The sequence below is a fragment of the Athene noctua genome, chromosome 1 (assembly GCF_965140245.1).
Source record: "Athene noctua chromosome 1, bAthNoc1.hap1.1, whole genome shotgun sequence".
In the NCBI taxonomy this organism is placed as follows: Eukaryota; Metazoa; Chordata; class Aves; order Strigiformes; family Strigidae; genus Athene; species Athene noctua.
In genome coordinates, this window is record NC_134037.1 from 3285572 (window position 1) to 3303533 (window position 17962).

The 17962-nt window shown below is 41.5% G+C and overlaps 1 protein-coding gene across 3 annotated transcripts in view; it reads right to left on the minus strand.

Moving 5' to 3' along the window:
* The window catches only part of ELP3 (elongator acetyltransferase complex subunit 3), a 95827-nt gene that overhangs the window by 30107 nt on the left and 47758 nt on the right, over window positions 1-17962 (minus strand). For all 3 annotated transcript variants that reach the window (XM_074895429.1, XM_074895430.1, XM_074895431.1), the window contains exons 10-12: window positions 10307-10500; window positions 5036-5126; window positions 1659-1724 (exon numbers count right to left, since the gene is read on the minus strand). In XM_074895429.1, the coding sequence (XP_074751530.1) occupies window positions 1659-1724; window positions 5036-5126; window positions 10307-10500 (351 nt within the window). The remainder of the gene's footprint in view (window positions 1-1658; window positions 1725-5035; window positions 5127-10306; window positions 10501-17962) is intronic.

Here is a 17962-nt window from a genome sequence, read left to right on the forward strand (position 1 = left end):
TGTCATTAGTCTAAAGCGCATGAAAAATTATACCATCTTCAGAATATTTCTCTTGCTTGCTGTCATGATAAATTTTGCTAAGACTACATAATGACATCCTCCTGCCACTCAGACAGATGAGTTTAACAAAGGGAATTTTCAACATAACGTTGCTTTGAAAACCCTGTGATAAGCTATTTGCTAACTACTCAAGAAATTTACAATTTAAATTAGATTAGCACTGCTGAGAACAGACATCTTTGGAAGATAATTTTGTGAGATGACCTCAGATTAGCTAACAGGAGCAGAGCACAAAGGCTGCATGCCCTATGTGCAAACGAGTCCGTACAGCCCCAGTTCTTGCAAAAATCTGGTAGGAACAAGATAATTTATCTGGGATCGTTACACATTTATATACGTTATATCCAGTTATATTGGATTTCTGTTCTGCAAGATGGGGACTATCGCACTCCATCTGAATTCACATAATGGCAGGAGAAAAACAGAATATGGCACCTAGTAATCTCTGATTTGCAAAGTGAGAACATCTTTCAGATGCTAAACTCAGAGAATATTCATTCTATTTAACTTCTGGCACCAAACTCAGAGCCTCTTTGAAGCCTGAATAATCAGTGGAGCTTCCAAAGCACAAGTGAGAGGACCTCTGTGAGGAATCTCTCTGTGCTGACACACAGCCTAACCCCAGTTTAGTGGCTCCCGTTTAGGAAGTGGGTACGTGCCCACTGCACAGAAGAGCAGAGAGGTATGTGTCATTCTCAATCAGCTTTCTACCTGGGGGTGGCAGTGTCTTCTGCCTGGCACAAAGAATTCTTGTTTGAAAGTAAAAGCAACAATTATCATGGACAAACTCCAGAATCGTTTCAGCCCCTCCTTAATGTCAGCAAAGGCACAGGAAGAGAATATGCCAGGGTATGATTTATTAGCCACAGCATATGTGTATAGTAAGGCAGATCAGAGCCTGTGTGATCTTAGAAAGCTCATCTCCTTGGGTGCCATGGACCTCCTGACCACTTTCTGGAACGATTCATCCCTCCTTGTGACTACTGGAGGATTAGTTTCCTAAATTGGATGCTTGAAGTTCAGCAGTGAATATTTTCCTTTCTATAAAATAAGCATAGCAATTTTTCTGTGGACTATTTTAGGATTTTAGGAAGGAAAAACACAACATGTGTCATATGCTAAATGGATCTACTCACATATAAATATATACATACATGTGCAGAAGTGTGTTTATACATATACTGTTTGCCTATATAAACATGCACATTCACAAAAAAAATGGGCTATAAATTCATCTTGCTAAACCTTCATTCCTGTTCAGCACACACACACGGTGCTATCAGTATTTTCTAAATTCAAATTTGTAATGAGGAGGCAGAAAAGGGAAGTCAGTTATTTTGTTATAGCAGTGCAAATATCAAAATAACTGCTGGCTGTAGTCAGTTTATTGAACATGGCGGTCCATAAATTTCAACATGTGACTGTGCTCAAACAAAAGACATCCAAAGCTGCTGCGAGAATAAATGGAAAATTGGATCCAGCTACAAAGGCAAACCACAGGATTGGACGTGCAACAAATGTGTCTCAACATCTCCACACCAAACACATATAATAAATTGTGTCTGAAACAAGCTCCTAGAAAAAAAGACAAATCTTACCTGATATGGTCTCACTTTATGGTGAATTTCTTGAATTCCAACCTCTCTTGTCCTGACATCACGACACTAGGAAAAGAAAGGGAGGAAAAAAAAAAAAATTACATAGGAGAAAAACATTAAGCTCTGAAACATAGAGATTTCCAGCCACCTATTGGGTTCAAAACTAAACTGAAATAGCATGAAGTTGCACAGATGAATTTCAAATGGATAGACTTCAAAATAAAAATGCTCACCGATCCATCCCTAATATACCTCAGGAAGAGGTCCTAGTGCTAAATGGAAAGACATGCTGGCAAAAATCAATTCACTAAGCAACCATTATGGCTCGTAAGGAAACGTACCCTTTGATTCACAAACAGCAGGGTCTGGAGACAAAGTCAACAGACATGAAAAAAGAACAGAGAAAAAAAACCCAACTTTGGCATAATCCATTTTTACCCTACACTGGGAAGGTCTAACATTGGCAAAATCTAGGCCAAGGCAAGAGAGTCCTTAAATAGCCATTTTTTGAACCTCAGCAACCCTTTTCTTGTATTTAAATGAGGACACTTGCAGAAGCCCTACCCAGATATCAGAAAGTAAAGCTAATGCTGATCTGGCATCCACAGAGCATCACTGAGGCTTGGGACCAACGATGGAGAAAACAAAGACAGCCAAGAGAAATCCTCCCTCCCTTCGAAGCCAGACAGAGGAGGAGACGAGGCTCCAAGCTCAGTGCTTGAGACACGGGTTATAACTTGCATAAACTTTTGTGCTTCTCAGTAAAGCCAATAAAAGTTGAGTAATTTGGCACTCATTCCCATAAGCAAACAGTTATGATAGTACAAGGACTCCTACTGTGGGAGACAACGTGCACTCACGTTTTGGTGGGTTTAGTGGAAAGTCCAACACTAAGCTTAACCCAACTTTTGCCAGCAAAGTGCAGCCACAATAGTTTTATCCAAAGTTGCAAATGCTCGTTTCATTCCACTAGCACTGCTGTAGTTGAATGGAAGGAAGATAACCTCCATCAGTGGGCTAAAATTACTTTAACAGCAACAACACCTACCTGCCCATGTGTTTCCAAAAGCCAGACTTTTAAACACGGAAAGAATGTGTGAAAATCCAATTCACACAGAAACTCGGAGTGCCCAGAACGAGCTCTATCTCATGCCCTGTACTCCTCTGAATGCTTTTAAATTCCATTATCGATATAAAGCAACAATCTCTCAAACAGCAGAAAAAAAATGAGGTTGTGCGTTTGTTTTTAGAGTGGGTTGTGGTAAAACCAGGATTCACTGTTGTACCAGGATTCTAGAGTAGAGAAACTCTTCTCTGCTTTACAGTTTTCTTAGCTAGACAAACAGAACAGTAAAAGGTAAAGAAATATCCACCCTTCATTAAGAACCCCAGAACCGAGGTAGGACAACGTATTCTGCAATGTTGCTTTAAAGTTCTGTGTCCCAATTGTGTATCTTCACTTGCACCTGGTGGCTGGCAGCCACAGGGCAGCATCTGGTCCCTCCAGTGAGGCTCCTCAAGAATAATTTCCTTCCAACCACCACAGACACAAGCTGCAGCATTGGCACGACTGATCCCCAGCCCTCAAACGTGCTCCTCACCAAGCCATTCCCCAGAGAGGGATGCCAGAACTGCCAGAGCTAGTGAGCTGGCTGATCTTTAGTCTTGAGTCTGAAATGTCTGCGATTCCTACAAGTCCCCTCCATGCCTTGGCCTTTTCCTCTCCTTTTGCAAGCTAAGAGACAAGAGGACCAAGCATATATTTATAGTTTTCTCCTAAGACACACGAAAACCACAACAGTACCTTACATTTCAAGCTATATTGCAGCAGACTGGTTCCTCATTCCACCAGCTGCAGTGTTTCTGCCTCACAAAATTAAAATCTGGAATCATCTGCACAGCAGAGATATTTACAGATTTGGTTCTTCCAGAAGCCATGACTGCCAGCCTGACAAGCCCTTTAATGGTTCAGCTCAGCCCTGACTGCCATGGATCAGCCACCCCTGCTTCTCCAGCTCGTCTTGATCAGGTTCAGATCAAACGATGTGGTTTTAGTATCAAACTCAGGGAAGAGTTCAGTAGCAGCCTTAAAGAGCTCAACTGAAAAGCTGCGCCACAGAGATTGTCTCCCCTGCCTGGTTTTGAAGTGAAAAATCAGCAGGAGGGATGGAAGCTTCTGTGCCTGGCAAAGCTATCTGCCAAATCCTGGCTTGCAACTGGAGAGAGACTGCGAGGAATGATTTAGGGAGAAAGTCCAGGGCATTCGCTTAGGAGGGATTAAGTGGTATGGAAAGCCTAGCTGGAAGGAAGACAGTCTGGAGTTTCTTTTCTGATCTTTTGCACTGCAACTGCAAGATCCAAGTGAGATGGCAAAGGCAGTGAGGAGCTAGATGTGGCCTAGAGAACTATCCACATAAATACCAAAAGTACACGTCAGCTGCACAAATTGATGTGGGACCACGCAGGAGCTGAAGACTTTACTATTGCTGGATGCAGTAATGCCTGAAAAGCTCTTTATGAAAAGGTGAGCTCGAAAGAGCGAGTGCTAAGTCACAATACAGATGCATGGAACAGTTTTGGTGAGGATCTGCCCCTGCCTGAACATCAGAACACCAAAGCAACTAAAATCCCGTGGAATAGGAAGTCAAGGCATCCCAAGCAAGGAAGAACTTGGGCATAACTTTCCTGGGGGATCCACAAACTGTGGCTGATAACCAGGTTTCAGAGGCAGCAGTGTGAGGGCAGACCGTGAGGGGCACTGTGAACGCCGATTGCTGCAACGATCTTCCCAGAAAAATCAAGACTGGGTATACGTAGCTCCTTCTGACTTCAAATACAAATGCAATTCCTCCCTCCCCCTCCTTCTCTCCACCCCCACTCATATTTTTATTTGACCTTAAAAATATCAAGAATATCAAGTCTCATCTGTTTGTGCTGAAATCTCTCTTGCAAGATTTCTCTGGCCTCAGACTAAGAGCTTTTCTTCCAATTGTTCAGTCAAGTAAGTGCATGCGTGGGAAAAAGAAAGAAGGGTGAACTTCTAATAGCATAAATTAAAGAGAAACCTTCCTGCCTTCTCTCTGATTTAAGAGTTTCATTCTGCTAAGCAGCAGAATATCACAAATTAGTTACCAAGTACCTTCAGGAACAAGGTGAAAGTGCTAAACTAAAAATCAACCAAACAAAACCAGGGTTACAGAAGTATCGCCAAGGTGCTTTTTAATCATTAACACTTTTTTGAGAGACCTTTGCAGATCGTTTTAGTTCAGCAGTAAGCCTGGCTCAGATCATGTCTTCTGGTCATTACTTTCCTCTCTGCTATTTTGTGAAAAGTCAACAAGCAGTTCTCCCTCAGTACCAATTAACAAATATTTTACCTGTGTCCCAAGATCTTTCATCCTGGCCAAGGCAAGTTCTCTCAGGTTCCCGTGCTCCACTCCAGAGCTGACTAGTGGCATTGGGATATCTCTGCATATAAGAGGAAAAACAAAAACCTCAGACAACTGCATTACCAGACAATCCACCATAAAGTGCCATTACAGTCACCTAAGCCAAGATCCCAAATAGCAGACCACAGAATTTATCTGAATTACCTTTGTTTCAAATCTTTGGTTGAACAAGAAATAACACAGGCAAAACACAACTAAAAGTAGGAGAAAGATGAAGGGGAAAAAGCTACAGATTTTATTTTAGTAAAAAGATTGAAGATAAAAGTAGGCTTTTACGATCCTCAGAAATAGGTTATCATTTTGCTCTCAGTTCTTGGAAGTCTGGAAAAAAAAAAAAGGATCATCCAGCCAAGCTTGTGCCTCGCCTAGTACTCCGGGTCAGATGTTCTTATGGTATCTGTTGTTGGAGACCAGCAACTGGGAACAAGACCACATTTTTCTGCTGTCTCGGAGTTGAAAGTCCATCAGGGAAAATTCTTCAGAATTACACTTTTATATTGGGATGCTAGCTGCTTGAAAGTGAAAAAATTCTGTTTAGCAAAGGATTTGCAGCAAAGTCCAGCCAGAAAGTCTCAGGCCTTCCTATGGGAATGTAAATCATGAGTCTGCAAACAGCAGAACTCCTTCCTTCAGTTCTCCAAGGAAAGTACTAAACTGAAATTTGAAAGTCAGACCAGGTTTGGCCTCTCCGCTGCCTTCCAGGGACGTTTGTCCCACTAGAGATTACAAAAGCATGATACCATCCCTTAGGGAAAGGAGGATTTATCCATCCAGATCAAGCTGAAAAAGAAACCTGCGGATTATCGGCACCTCCTACACCATGCTCACCTTCTATCTAACGCTGTACTATAGGGTGATCTCAAAGGCTTCTCCCTCCCCCTGCTCAAACTCCACCCTGGCACCTCTGATAACACATCACCCAAGCGTGCTGCTGCGTAAGCCAAACCCCCTCAGATCTCCAAGGAAATAAGGACCACACAAGTACGAAAGATACCCAGGAAATTGTACAACGGGGTTGGTCCCAAAACAAGGCTCCAACATTCCTTGGCGAGAATTCCTCCCTTTATCTAGGCAAGCATTTGATAAAGAACAGAATACCACAAAAGAAACATCTAGAGAACGGGATGGTTCAGGGAATTGGTAATGTAATTAGCTCAATCCATGTTGGTTCAGTAGTGACTGAAAGTCATCACCATCTAGCAGCTGTCTGATGACCTCTGTAAAATGTATTAATTGATCTATCCAGTTCCTTGAGGACTTGCATTCACGCCACGGCCCTCGCTAACAATGACTATTTTTGGCTGTAGCTGTATAAAAGATAAAGGTCTTCAAGGGCCCTAAAGACTCTTGTGCTGCTTCAGCCCTGCAGAAGTCTGAGACACTGGCAAGGGGGGCAAGAAAAGGAGTTTTCCTTTACTGTTAAGAATGAAAACAAGGGCTTCAGGATTCCAGGATTCTTCTCCCATTTCAGCATCACACTCCAATTTCGGTACAAGTTTCTCCAGCATCATGAAAGCCCTGTGGTTTACTTTCCTCCCCTGTCTTCCAGGCTCTTTTTTTTTTTTTTTTTTTTTTTTCTGTAAAGCCAAAGGATCTATGAAAAATTCCTCGCTTCTAACAGTCGCATGCCAAAAAGTTGAGGCAAAATACAATTAGCTAACCAGTTCATTTATTCAGTGGATTTCTTTGAGTAAATAAGACACCACAGAGCCAGCATAACATACTTTAAAGACCTTCAATTAGAGGAAATGAGCACTTCACGTTGTGACTAAAGGACACACCAGAGGAGAAAGGCATTTTCATCAGGGTATGTTAGATCTACAGTGATAATCTAACTAAACGCCTTTCTTCTAATTATGGCACAACTCCAAAAAGTCAGGCTGTATGTATTTTCCCTACAGGGGCACAGATAAGACATCATGACATCTTCCAGTACCAAGTCTTTAGCTAAATCCAGAGTCAGCTATGAAACAGCAAATGAAGTACTGCAAATAAAAGACAGATTACAACATACAGTATCTTGAGCCTCTCTCATCTGCCTACTAGGGAGCAAACTAAATTAAAATATGAATGTGAAAAAATAAGCTTTTTAAGAAAGAGAAAGCAAGAAATAGGCTTTCCATCGCCCCTTCATATGAGGGCAGAGTATTTAAATAAGTACCCTGTGTGCATCATGAATGCACACACTAACTGCCTATTTTGAATAGCCACAAGACAGCATTGTACCAGTGATTTTAGAACTTGTTAAAATGCTAAACAAATTCAGGGATACGGGGGATTAAATCCTGACCCTATTAAAGTTAATGTGCAATTTGCCAGAGGCTTCAACAAGGCCTATTTAATCTTCTGGTTTTCAAACATTTTGCATTACTTAGGACACTTGTGAAGCAGTTGGCTGAAGCACACAACGAAAGTCTAAAGACCTTGAGTCTGCTCTCAGCTCTGACTTATTATATGATCTCAGTTGAGTAAGGTGTTTTATCTCTTCGTATCTGCATTTCCCCATCAGCAGAGTGAAAATAACTTTCATATAAAACACCAAGACCCACGAAAGAAAGTCCCAAGGTGTGTGGCACTACTACTTTCACACTTTCTCACACACCAAAGCACTTTGGTGGTAGTGAGGTTCACAAACATTCAGCATAAATACAATATTAAATATCTCTGACAGTCACAAAATACCCTGGAAGATATATTCTCCTTCAACCAGCCATTAACATTGGCATTTTTTTTTTTTTAAACATATTTAACTAGGTTTCCTGCAGCAGAAAGACTTCTACAGTGTTTTGTCAGTGAAACGTTTCCCATGTTCACCCAACTCATTAAACTGATTATTTTGAGCACGTGACAGACTACAAAAACACCGAGTCCCTTATGTTTCCTCAAAAGCTGGTACTAGGGACCAGAGATGACCGAATAGTTGTCCTAATAAGGAAGGGCACAGATGTCTCAGCCTTTTTCTGGTGCTATTTGCTAGAAAACCTGAATGCACACACCAAATGGCCAGTCAGCATGCAGAGGGCTAGGGACATGTTGCCATACCAGGCAGAGGCTGAGTCTGAAAACACCGTGGAAATAGGACCTGAAATGCAAAATGTGAAGGATGGAGGACTCATGGCAGCAGGCTGGAGGGAGATGGAAAGGGCCTGGGGAGGGAGATGGAAAGGGCCTGGGGAGGGAGATGGAAAGGGCCTGGGGAGGGAGATGGAAAGGGCCTGGGGAGGGAGATGGAAAGGGCCTGGGGAGGGAGATGGAAAGGGCCTGGGGAGGGAGATGGAGAACAGGAAAAAAGTCACTGTCCTCAGCAAAGCAGGGTTGGGAACAGGCCACAAATGGTTTTAGAAATGCAGCTTTGTTCGTTATTCTGTTACAGGGTCACACAATGGCCCTGAAAGCAATTTAGATCAAAGTAATAGCTTTTGGACCTTGCACTGGAGGTGTAAAAATCTGTAATCACCACGAACAAATTTCAGATAACATGAGCCAGTCAGTAAGAAAACAGCTATTCCACTGGAACATAATAACTGACAACCAGATGACAGCTGGATGGAGGCTGCTGCTGTTGACAGCAGAAATCAGTCAAGCCCAGGCAAACCAGGACATGGAGCAAAGACTTTTCCAGGCCTGTGTTCCTTAGGAGAAGGCCTGCTAGGCTGCAAACTCATGCCGTCCTCTAAGAAAAAACGGGTTATACAATGCCATGGTGATATGAACAAATGGGCTGTTCCGTCTGTAGTGGAATTGATGAGGAAGAAGGAAATGTGCAGGGAGAAAAGGTAGGAGTTTTGCCTTTAAAAATGCTTCTATGAGTGATGGGAAGAGCCTAGGGGAATATCGAGTAGAGATTTCCCATCAGCTATGTTTTGCTTTCTTCATCAGTACCACATCCTTCTCAGAATTCAGCTACAGGCACCAGTTTCTCACAGTGACAAAGATCTGAAGGAAGGATCTCCTGGTCGCTGAAACCGTGTCTCAGTTACTACAGGCTGCTGTATCACAATCACATTCATAAGCCTAATCAAGCTTCACCATATTCCTAGTTAGCTTCTTTTCCTTTTTGGTAACTTTGCAAAGCTACTCCAGAAACTCAGCACTAACTGAAAATTCCGAGCTTCCTGCCTCATTTGATGCAAGGGTACGTCTTTCCTTGTTCTCTGCCCAGATCAATGTTCCTGTTTCTTAAAAGGTTATATTCCTTCTCTCACAGATTTACAGAGGTCATTTATGTCCATATCCATCCTTCAAACAAAAAAACGATGCTCCTCTGCACATATTTCCACAGTTCATTTTCTTGAAGATGGGGATTATTTGAGATGAGATCTTACCAAAGCTTTGTCTGGCTGCTGCGTTAATACTTTCATCTCTAAAAAGAGTTATCCTGAAAAAAAATGCTTTTCATGGGACCAGTGGCTTATGCATATTACAGATCAAAGCATTAAGAACTTTTCCTCCTCTGCATATTTTCCATGGTGATCTTGTTGTTTGCAGCAAAACTCCTTCTGAAGCTGACCTCAAACTTCCCTGAACCGCATCTCATCTCTATCGCTCCGGCTTCACCACCACAAGATCCCACTTGTGCATCCTCTCTCTTTCCGTGATGCTTCCCAGCCTCGCAAGTTTTCCTCAACACCCTATTACTTTTTGTGTCATTGTAAATAAATACAATTTTGAGCAAGAACAGTTTTTTAATACTCCTAAATAGGAGTATTATCTATTGTCCTGGGAGGTGAGTGCTGGAAATAACGGCATGATCATAGCACATTTATGAAAACCCTGCAACACCCACAGGGAAAGATAGGAAGTTTCTATAGCCAAAAAAAAAAAAAAAAAATTACACACCTCACAGCTCCTGCAATAAATATGTTTCTTCACTCACAGCCAAGAGGCAATTATCCATCAATATCATTAAGTACTATGTGTGCTGCATCCTATGCTTTCGTCTGACTGGCAGCAAAAGTGGGGCCTCCAGAAATCTTGGAAGTTTCTGGGTGCATTAGAGAGGCAGTTCAATTTAAATAGCTTCTCATTCTACTTGCCTTACCCAGTCTGAATAGATAGGAAGCAGTTTTAAAAATCTTTAGTGCACGAATGATCAGGGTTGAAAAATATTAAAAGGCTGAGTCAGATCTTGCTGTAATTAAAGTAAGAATTCCTCCAAGTGTAGTAGATCAATATCCAAGGCCTACCACAGAGAATTACCTCTGAACACGGTACACACGTGTCCATGGTGGGACAAGAGCCAGGATTCTGGCCACCAGATCCACAAGAGTGCTGGGGGGGTAGCTCTTGTATCTTCCAGTCTTCCAGAGCTCGTACAGACCAGTGCCACGGATCACTAGTGTTGGATAGAGCTTCATGCCATCCGGGCGAAAAGCAGGGTTCTCAAAAAACTCCTGCAAAAGTGGAACAAAAAATCCAAGTCAGGGCAAAACAAACTACATGTCCTGGGGCTTCAGTGCTCCAACAAAACCAATTTCAAAACACATTTTGGAAAAGACAATTGTAAGTGCATTTTGAGAATTACTGGCTTACACTGAGTTGCCAGTATTTATCAGTTTATGACTTTTTTTGAAATAAAAAGAGTATGCTCTAGATTTGAAGAGAAATTAAAAAAAAAATCCACATGACAATGCTACAAGTCAAATCTGTACATCTACCTTTCAGCATGAATACGACAGATATTGCACCATTTATTGTTACAGACTCTGTTCAGAATTAGAATAATAGAAATGAGTGTACTTATCTTCAATCTCAGCAGACCACATTTAGAGATTAATCAATGTGTCTGGGAAACATCATTTGAATAGCAATGAAGAAAACCAGATTTATTCTACACCGATGTTCTGAACAATCCTGGAGAAGGGGAGGACAAACAGTATCTCCTGCTCACTTCTGTGACTAAATCCCAGCACAGAACTGCAAATTGAACAGCACTAGCTCGCACTACAGGACAATTGCATTGGGTTCGTCTTAAAATTAAATTTCAGTAATGACAATTAAAATTTAAAAAAATCAAGAACAAGGCAGGGCACCCGGAACCAAGCAACCACTAAATTGACTTCAGTGATGACATGGCACACATAATAGCATCCACAGGCCAGATCTAATAATGGATTAGACTGTTGCACACCTGGAACCCACAGCTTGACCCCTCACCAGCATAGTATTCTCACAGAAATAAAAAAAGTGCAAGTTTGGTAGGCTCTTGTGGTGCCACCAGCTGCTGCAGTAGAAGTACTCACCAGCACTTTGCCAAAGTGCTTCAACACATTCATGTGGCCCAGACCCTCTCAGACATTTTGCTCCGTTTCCTACCGCTGTTGTGTGTTAAACTGGCTCCTGGAGTGCTCCAGCAAGCCCCGATGCTGGAATAAAGTACCATGAGCAGCCTGGTGGGAGCTGGACCTCCACACCTGAGCAGCTCGAAGTGGCTCTGTTGGCTCCCTGGGCTTCACAAAACCATACTTCAAAACGCTAAAAAGCAGCAAACGGTTTGCTGCACAGGCTCGAATGTACGCTAGAGCCAGCACAAGGACGGGAAGAGGCAAACAAGGTCAGAGAAACAGCAGGACCACGTCAGCCCAGGCCATTTCTGGCAGCCTCCCTGCCTAAGCCCGCGGTCAGGTCCAGCAGCCTCTGCCCTGTGCACCCACACTCCTGTGCCACCCTACCCGCTGCGCAGCTACAGAGAAAAACAGACCAGAGAGCTAGCCCAGGGGGAAAAGAAAAATAAAAAAAATTTAAAAAATATCTTTTCCAGGCAGAGCAGCCTCCTGATACATTTATACGCATCCTCACAGAGAAACAGGGACAACGGAGTCGGTTTAAGAGACAGAACATGGACCATGGAGAGAGTTCACGCTGCTGCAAAATTAACTCAAATCCTGCATTCATGGTCTGATGAAGCTTCAGGCATCACTATTCCAGCGACACTGCTGGCTTAAGGAGCAGGAAGTCCCGGATGACCCCATAAAAAAGGATCACACAAGGGTGAGATACTGGTTTTAAATTTTGCAGGGTTGTTTTAACTCAGATCAACTTGCCGATTTGAGTTACCTGCAGCCTTGCAAAACGGTTGTGCCAAAAGCTGCTGCTACTGAGAGAACCTCATCCGAGCACTTGCCTTGTACAGAATCGCTCAACAATTCGGTTCTCCACCCTCAGCCTCCGGAGGGATAACTAACTCATTTCTCCTCAGAGAACATCCAAGACACAAGACCAACCATCCCAGACGGGTAACACACCCTGTATCCCACTAAACCGTGTTTCCTGTAAAGTAAAAGTTTGCAAGGAAGTTGGCTGAAGGCAGATAGAGATGACTCTGAACCCCACTGCCCAGGTGCTCACTCTGGAGTGTGTACAGATGGAAGGTTGGTCTCCTCCTTTCCTCAGGACTGTTTATGCACTCCATAAACACTCTTGTTTGTCACAAATTTTCACATGGCCACCATGAGATGAAAAAAACCATACTTATCTCGCCAGCTCCACGAAATAATAAAATCACCACCACCCTGAGGACAGGACATAAATTTGGAAGCACTCTGGGCTGGGCTGCGTTGCAGCTCTGCAGGCAGCAGATGTGATGGCTCCCTGCCCACACTCCCAGCCACGCCAACCTGCTCCCAACCTCGTGCCAGCTCCAATTCCTGATGGACCCTTGACCAGGATGACTCATCTCACTAATGTGAGAAAACCCAACATTTTTCTCCCAAAGAGTGCTTTTCTTTTGTCTCAGTGCTGGGCTGGGTTACAGAGCCACCTAGGGAGCACCACTGGTGAATCACAGAATATCTCAAGTTGGAAGGGACCCATAAGAATCACTGAGTCCAACTCCCAGTAAGGAATTAAGGTCAGAAACAGGATCAGTCCCCCTGTGACAGCAGGGGATCATTAGATCTGCTTAATGCATCTCTTGGATGTGTGTCCCCTCCCCTCTGCCCCAAGGGTTCAGTCTGACTTTACAGGTCAATACTGTTGCTGGCAGCTGTCAGAGAAGGCAGATATGCTCTGCCCTTGGCCAACCACTTCTACCACTTCTCCTGTGCTGGCTCTCGTGTGCATATGATTGTGTTCAAGATGCAAAGAGGGGGGGAAAAAAAACCAATAAATCACTGGACTAATTTTCAAACCAGCTGAAACAGGTGTGTAATCCAAAATTATACAGCATATGAGGTAGCATAAAGTCAGAAAAATAATTCAGAATCCTGTTGTCCTGGAATAACCCAAAAGGGCAGACTTCCATCTTTTGTATGTGGTTAGAGGTGCTGTAATGTAAAACAAAGCAACTGTTAAAGAAGGAATAAGAAAACCATGTAAGACGTGATTGTTCTAATGAGAGGAGCTCCATGGCCAAGCAGCACTGAAGAAGAGAAAGACATTAAGGTAAGGAAGCAATGATGTTTCCCCAATGAGATGTTGGAAGGTAAATAAACCACTACAGCGGGAGAAAAAAAGGCTTCCAGTGAGGTTAGGTATTAACATTCGCAACGATACTGAACTGAATGCAAAAGCATGTATGATTCACCAGTCAGAATATTTAAACATTCACTGATTTACATTGCAGATTAAAGGCAGGCATCAACACAACTCTAAGGTTAAAGCCATCCAGCAGTCAAAGGCAAGGTCAAAATTTAAGGTTTCTAATCACATTGTGAATTTTGCATTTCATACACACTGCACATTTTACGTCAAGATATTAAGCTGGTTGATAATGCCACTCCACATTTCAGCAATGCTGGCATTAAAAAAACCTAACGTATTTTCATATTTATTTCTTAAACTATTTCTCAAAATATTCCTCAAGTTTAATTTTTTCAAAAGCAATTCATTTCAAACAATATAACAAAGCAGTGTCTCCTTTTTCTTCCTGAACCCCTTTTTCCAGCAGTAAACTTCAAATAGTTTCTGTAAATCCCAATATTTAAAGGCTTAACCTTTTTCCATTACAAACAGTTTTGATTAAGTCTCTCATGAAACAAAGGAACTATAAAATGCTAACATATGCCAAGCTTTAGTAGGAATTGTAGCCTTTTCTTTTTTTTTTAATTAGACACCTTAAAAGCTGTCTTCAACTGATAAAAGCGTTCAGAACAGTCTACTGCCAAAACAAATTCAATCCCTAAAACAACATTTGTTCCAGAGACCACCATCCATGGCATCACTGGAGTCAACAGGAGGCTTTCCAGCAGCTCTCACAAGCACTCAATCAGGGTTTAAATTCACGTCTCTTAATGCACCATGAAGTTAGAGGTTAAAGATGATCTAGAGAGAAAGGATTCTGACGTATTTCCAGTCTTTCTGAATCATTTGAGGATGCACTGTAGTGCTCTCGCATGCGCGAACACTCCAAATGGAAGCACATCCAACTTCAAAGCTACTAAAGCAATTTCTTTGAACTTGGAAGTTTTCTCTCCTCTAGCTAAAAACTGTAAGCCAGCTAGCGTTTCACACGTCTTGTATAAGAAAGATGGATGCTAGAGTAAAATTTTAAATTTGTGTGTGTAGACAATGGACAGGACCTGAGAGATCAACATAGTAGTTTCATTGTAATATAAAATAAAAAAAGGTCAATTCAGATCAGCTGAAACTTGATCTGAAGGTTCATAAACATGGACCTTTTCATACCCTAAAATAATGTTTCTCATAACCTTGACCAATTTATGTGGTATTAGAGAAAAGTCGAGTACTTTTTCACAGCAAGTAATATAATGAGTAACCAGAGAATCCTGGAATTCACTTTTTTTTTTTTGCTTTACCTGAGCTCCATTAAACATACTTTACTTGTAGGAGCAGCTGCTCTGTGAATTACAAACAATGAATCTTAATAAGATCCCATCAACACACATTCAGACTACAAGGTTATACAAGTTAGCCACTAACATGTTTTATGAGAACAGTAATTGATTTTAGTAGCATATGCCTTTGTTGTAGAAGTTCCCTGTTATTAAAGCTAATGGCATCTATAGGATCCATTCATCCACCACCTCATAAACTCACTGCCACTATGAATAATCAGGGTCCAACGGGTGTAAAATTAGTCATTTAGATGCCAAGAAACCTCTGATTTTTCCATCAAGACAGACGTATCAAAGTGCATGATGGAATCCTTCTGTCCAACTCCCATCAGTTACTTTGAGTCCTAAAAATGGCATGACATTGTAATTACTGTCCAAGAAAACAGACATTAGCTGAAAACCAAAAGTCAAGGTAAGACTATGTGACCCAAAACCAGATTAGAATCGAAGAGGAGACGGAATCAAGAGATGAAGTCCTGAACTCAAATATTTCACCTTTTTAAATAGAAAACCTGTTAGTTACCCATGTGTCTGTTCAGAATGACAACAGAAAGGTCAAATGATTTGGGATTCTGAGACCACACAGCGGTTTGGTCCCGTGTTCGAGGTTGGTAAATAGCACAACTCAGCCAATATTAAAAGATTACTCCTTGAAGTTTTAATCTGATTTTACTGACCACTTTAAGTGCAGAACAAATTAGAAACATGTTTTGAAGACACCCAAAAGCTGCAGTTCTCCAAAAAGAGAAAAATAGTATTTTATGGGATTCCACTTCAACATTTTACAGACCAAAGATTCAGTTGCCATCTTTAATCTTCTTGCTCTCAAGATGTTCAGCTGTTTGAGGAGATATCAGTTATAGGATAAGTACAGCAATTTTTTAAAGCCATTTGCTAAAATGTCAGGGTTTGTTAAAAATAAAGGTCACCAAAATCTATTTTTTAATGACCGTCCACTAGAAATCAGGTGCCTCATTCTTGAATGGCTTCCTTTACTATGGTCCCTGCATTAAACAGATGATTAAATACGTGTCTAACTACATTAAGATGAACATTATCTTAACTCTCCATATTACAGCATTCCTTATCTCCATCAGCTGTATTATTTATAACTACGAATACTGGTAGCACTTGAAAGCTACTGCGTTGAATGACACTTCCAACTCTACAGGGAACGAACAATCACTTAGTAGTTTAATTATATGCATTAACAGAAGCTCGTGGCTCAAAAGTGTGGCTCTGTTTTAACTCTAAATTTGCATTTTCCCCTCTTTCTTGTAAATGCTAGTCTAATTAAAATGTAATGAGAGGATCTGCATTCACTGATACTGACAACGGCCTACTGACCGAGCAGTATAGACTAAATTGTGCTTTTTTTATCGTCTTTGGAGCAGTCTGAGAACACACACATCGTCAAGCACCAGTTGTCACCTGGGAAGCAGGGAAATGTGGTGCAAGAGCAAGCTGAGAAGTGGTCATTTTATCACTTAAGTGTTAAGTTTAAGTCCCTTAACATCAATATCTTTCAATTATGTGACCTTAGACTTCTATCAAGCTACCAGAACACAGTAAGATGCTACTCGGTAGCTGCTCTGAACACCATCTGTTTGCAGACTCTGACTTGTGATAAATGAGGAGGTTAGATCTTGCATACCACTTTGGGGATAATGATGAAAAAGAATCATATTTACCGTGATGCACATTATAAGTGCATATATGCTACATACTGTGGTTGTATACCCCCTGTGGGCAAAGCCAGGAGAGCACACGTGAACAGGAATACAATGCAGAGCATTCAGTGATGATAAGGCAGACCAGCCCTCTATGAAAGGGAAGCAAACTCTCCAGCATTTCACCTGTGGCAAGCTGGAGCTTGTTCTGCTGACTGCCTGCACGCCCACTCTTCAAGGTATCTTCACCTGACGCTTATTTTAATACACAGAATTAAAATAAAGAATTGAAATATTTTCCTAATATACCTGGGGATTTCCTAAAGTTGCCTTGGGTTTATAGAAGGATGGTATGTTGATATTACTTGTGCCAAATATACCACTGTTTGAGGTCCATCAGGTGTTATCTGTCCTCAGAGAGCAACACTTTGTGACCATCCAAACGTTCTCTGGAGGAGTGACTTTACAGGGCAATTAGTAAATACTGGCACCAGATCAGTGATGTCTAATGAAACACAGTACAACAAGGCAACATTTTTAATTAGGCTCTTCTGAAAGGCATATGTTACTTTATATATGGTGTCATGAATCTCTATAAAATTGATTCAAGGGTGAAAGTAAAGCCGAGATAAATCAAGACACTTCTGCTTAATGTCTGCACTGATGACAAAATCTCCTATAGATGTGACCACGGGGCAAAAAGTTTCTGAAGCAGATGATCCAATTTCCAGCTCTTCTAAGAGCACCTGTAAAGCAGACTGCAATCAAAGGAGGAAAGACCATTTTCCAGTTAATTGTTATAACCTTCTTGACTATTGACAGCTATGTAACAAAATCATTTCAGTTCCTGACACATTCAAGCTGTTAGATTTCACCGCGTAAATATAATTATGGAAACGACTAAGCCAAGAAAACGGTGACATAAACCCCAACATTTCTGCCACCAGAGGGTCAGTTCTGTGATGACCAATATCTATTTTTAGGCCATCTGCCTGCCAATCTCTTTGACACTAGTATATATTATGGTGCAGAAAAACAGTACATCACAGATTGTAGCATGGTAATGCACAGTAGGTGAAACAGAAAAGTTTGTTTCATATTAATTTTGCATATTCCTTTTGCTAGTCTTTAAATTCCTTAAGGAAGATGCTCAAAATAGTTGATCAGCAGCACATCACTGCAGACCTTGATGTCTTACTGAACAATACTGCAAATTAACACCAAAAAAAAAAAAAAAAAAAAAAAGGTATGTTTTTGGTTGCTACTTAAACTAATCCATATGTTTACTTTAGGACGTTCTGTAATGCCTCAAACGTAGACTTTGAATGTCAAGTAATAAAAGAGGATTTGCCTGCTAAGGGTGAAGAGTGTAAAGGACCTTGTAAATCCCC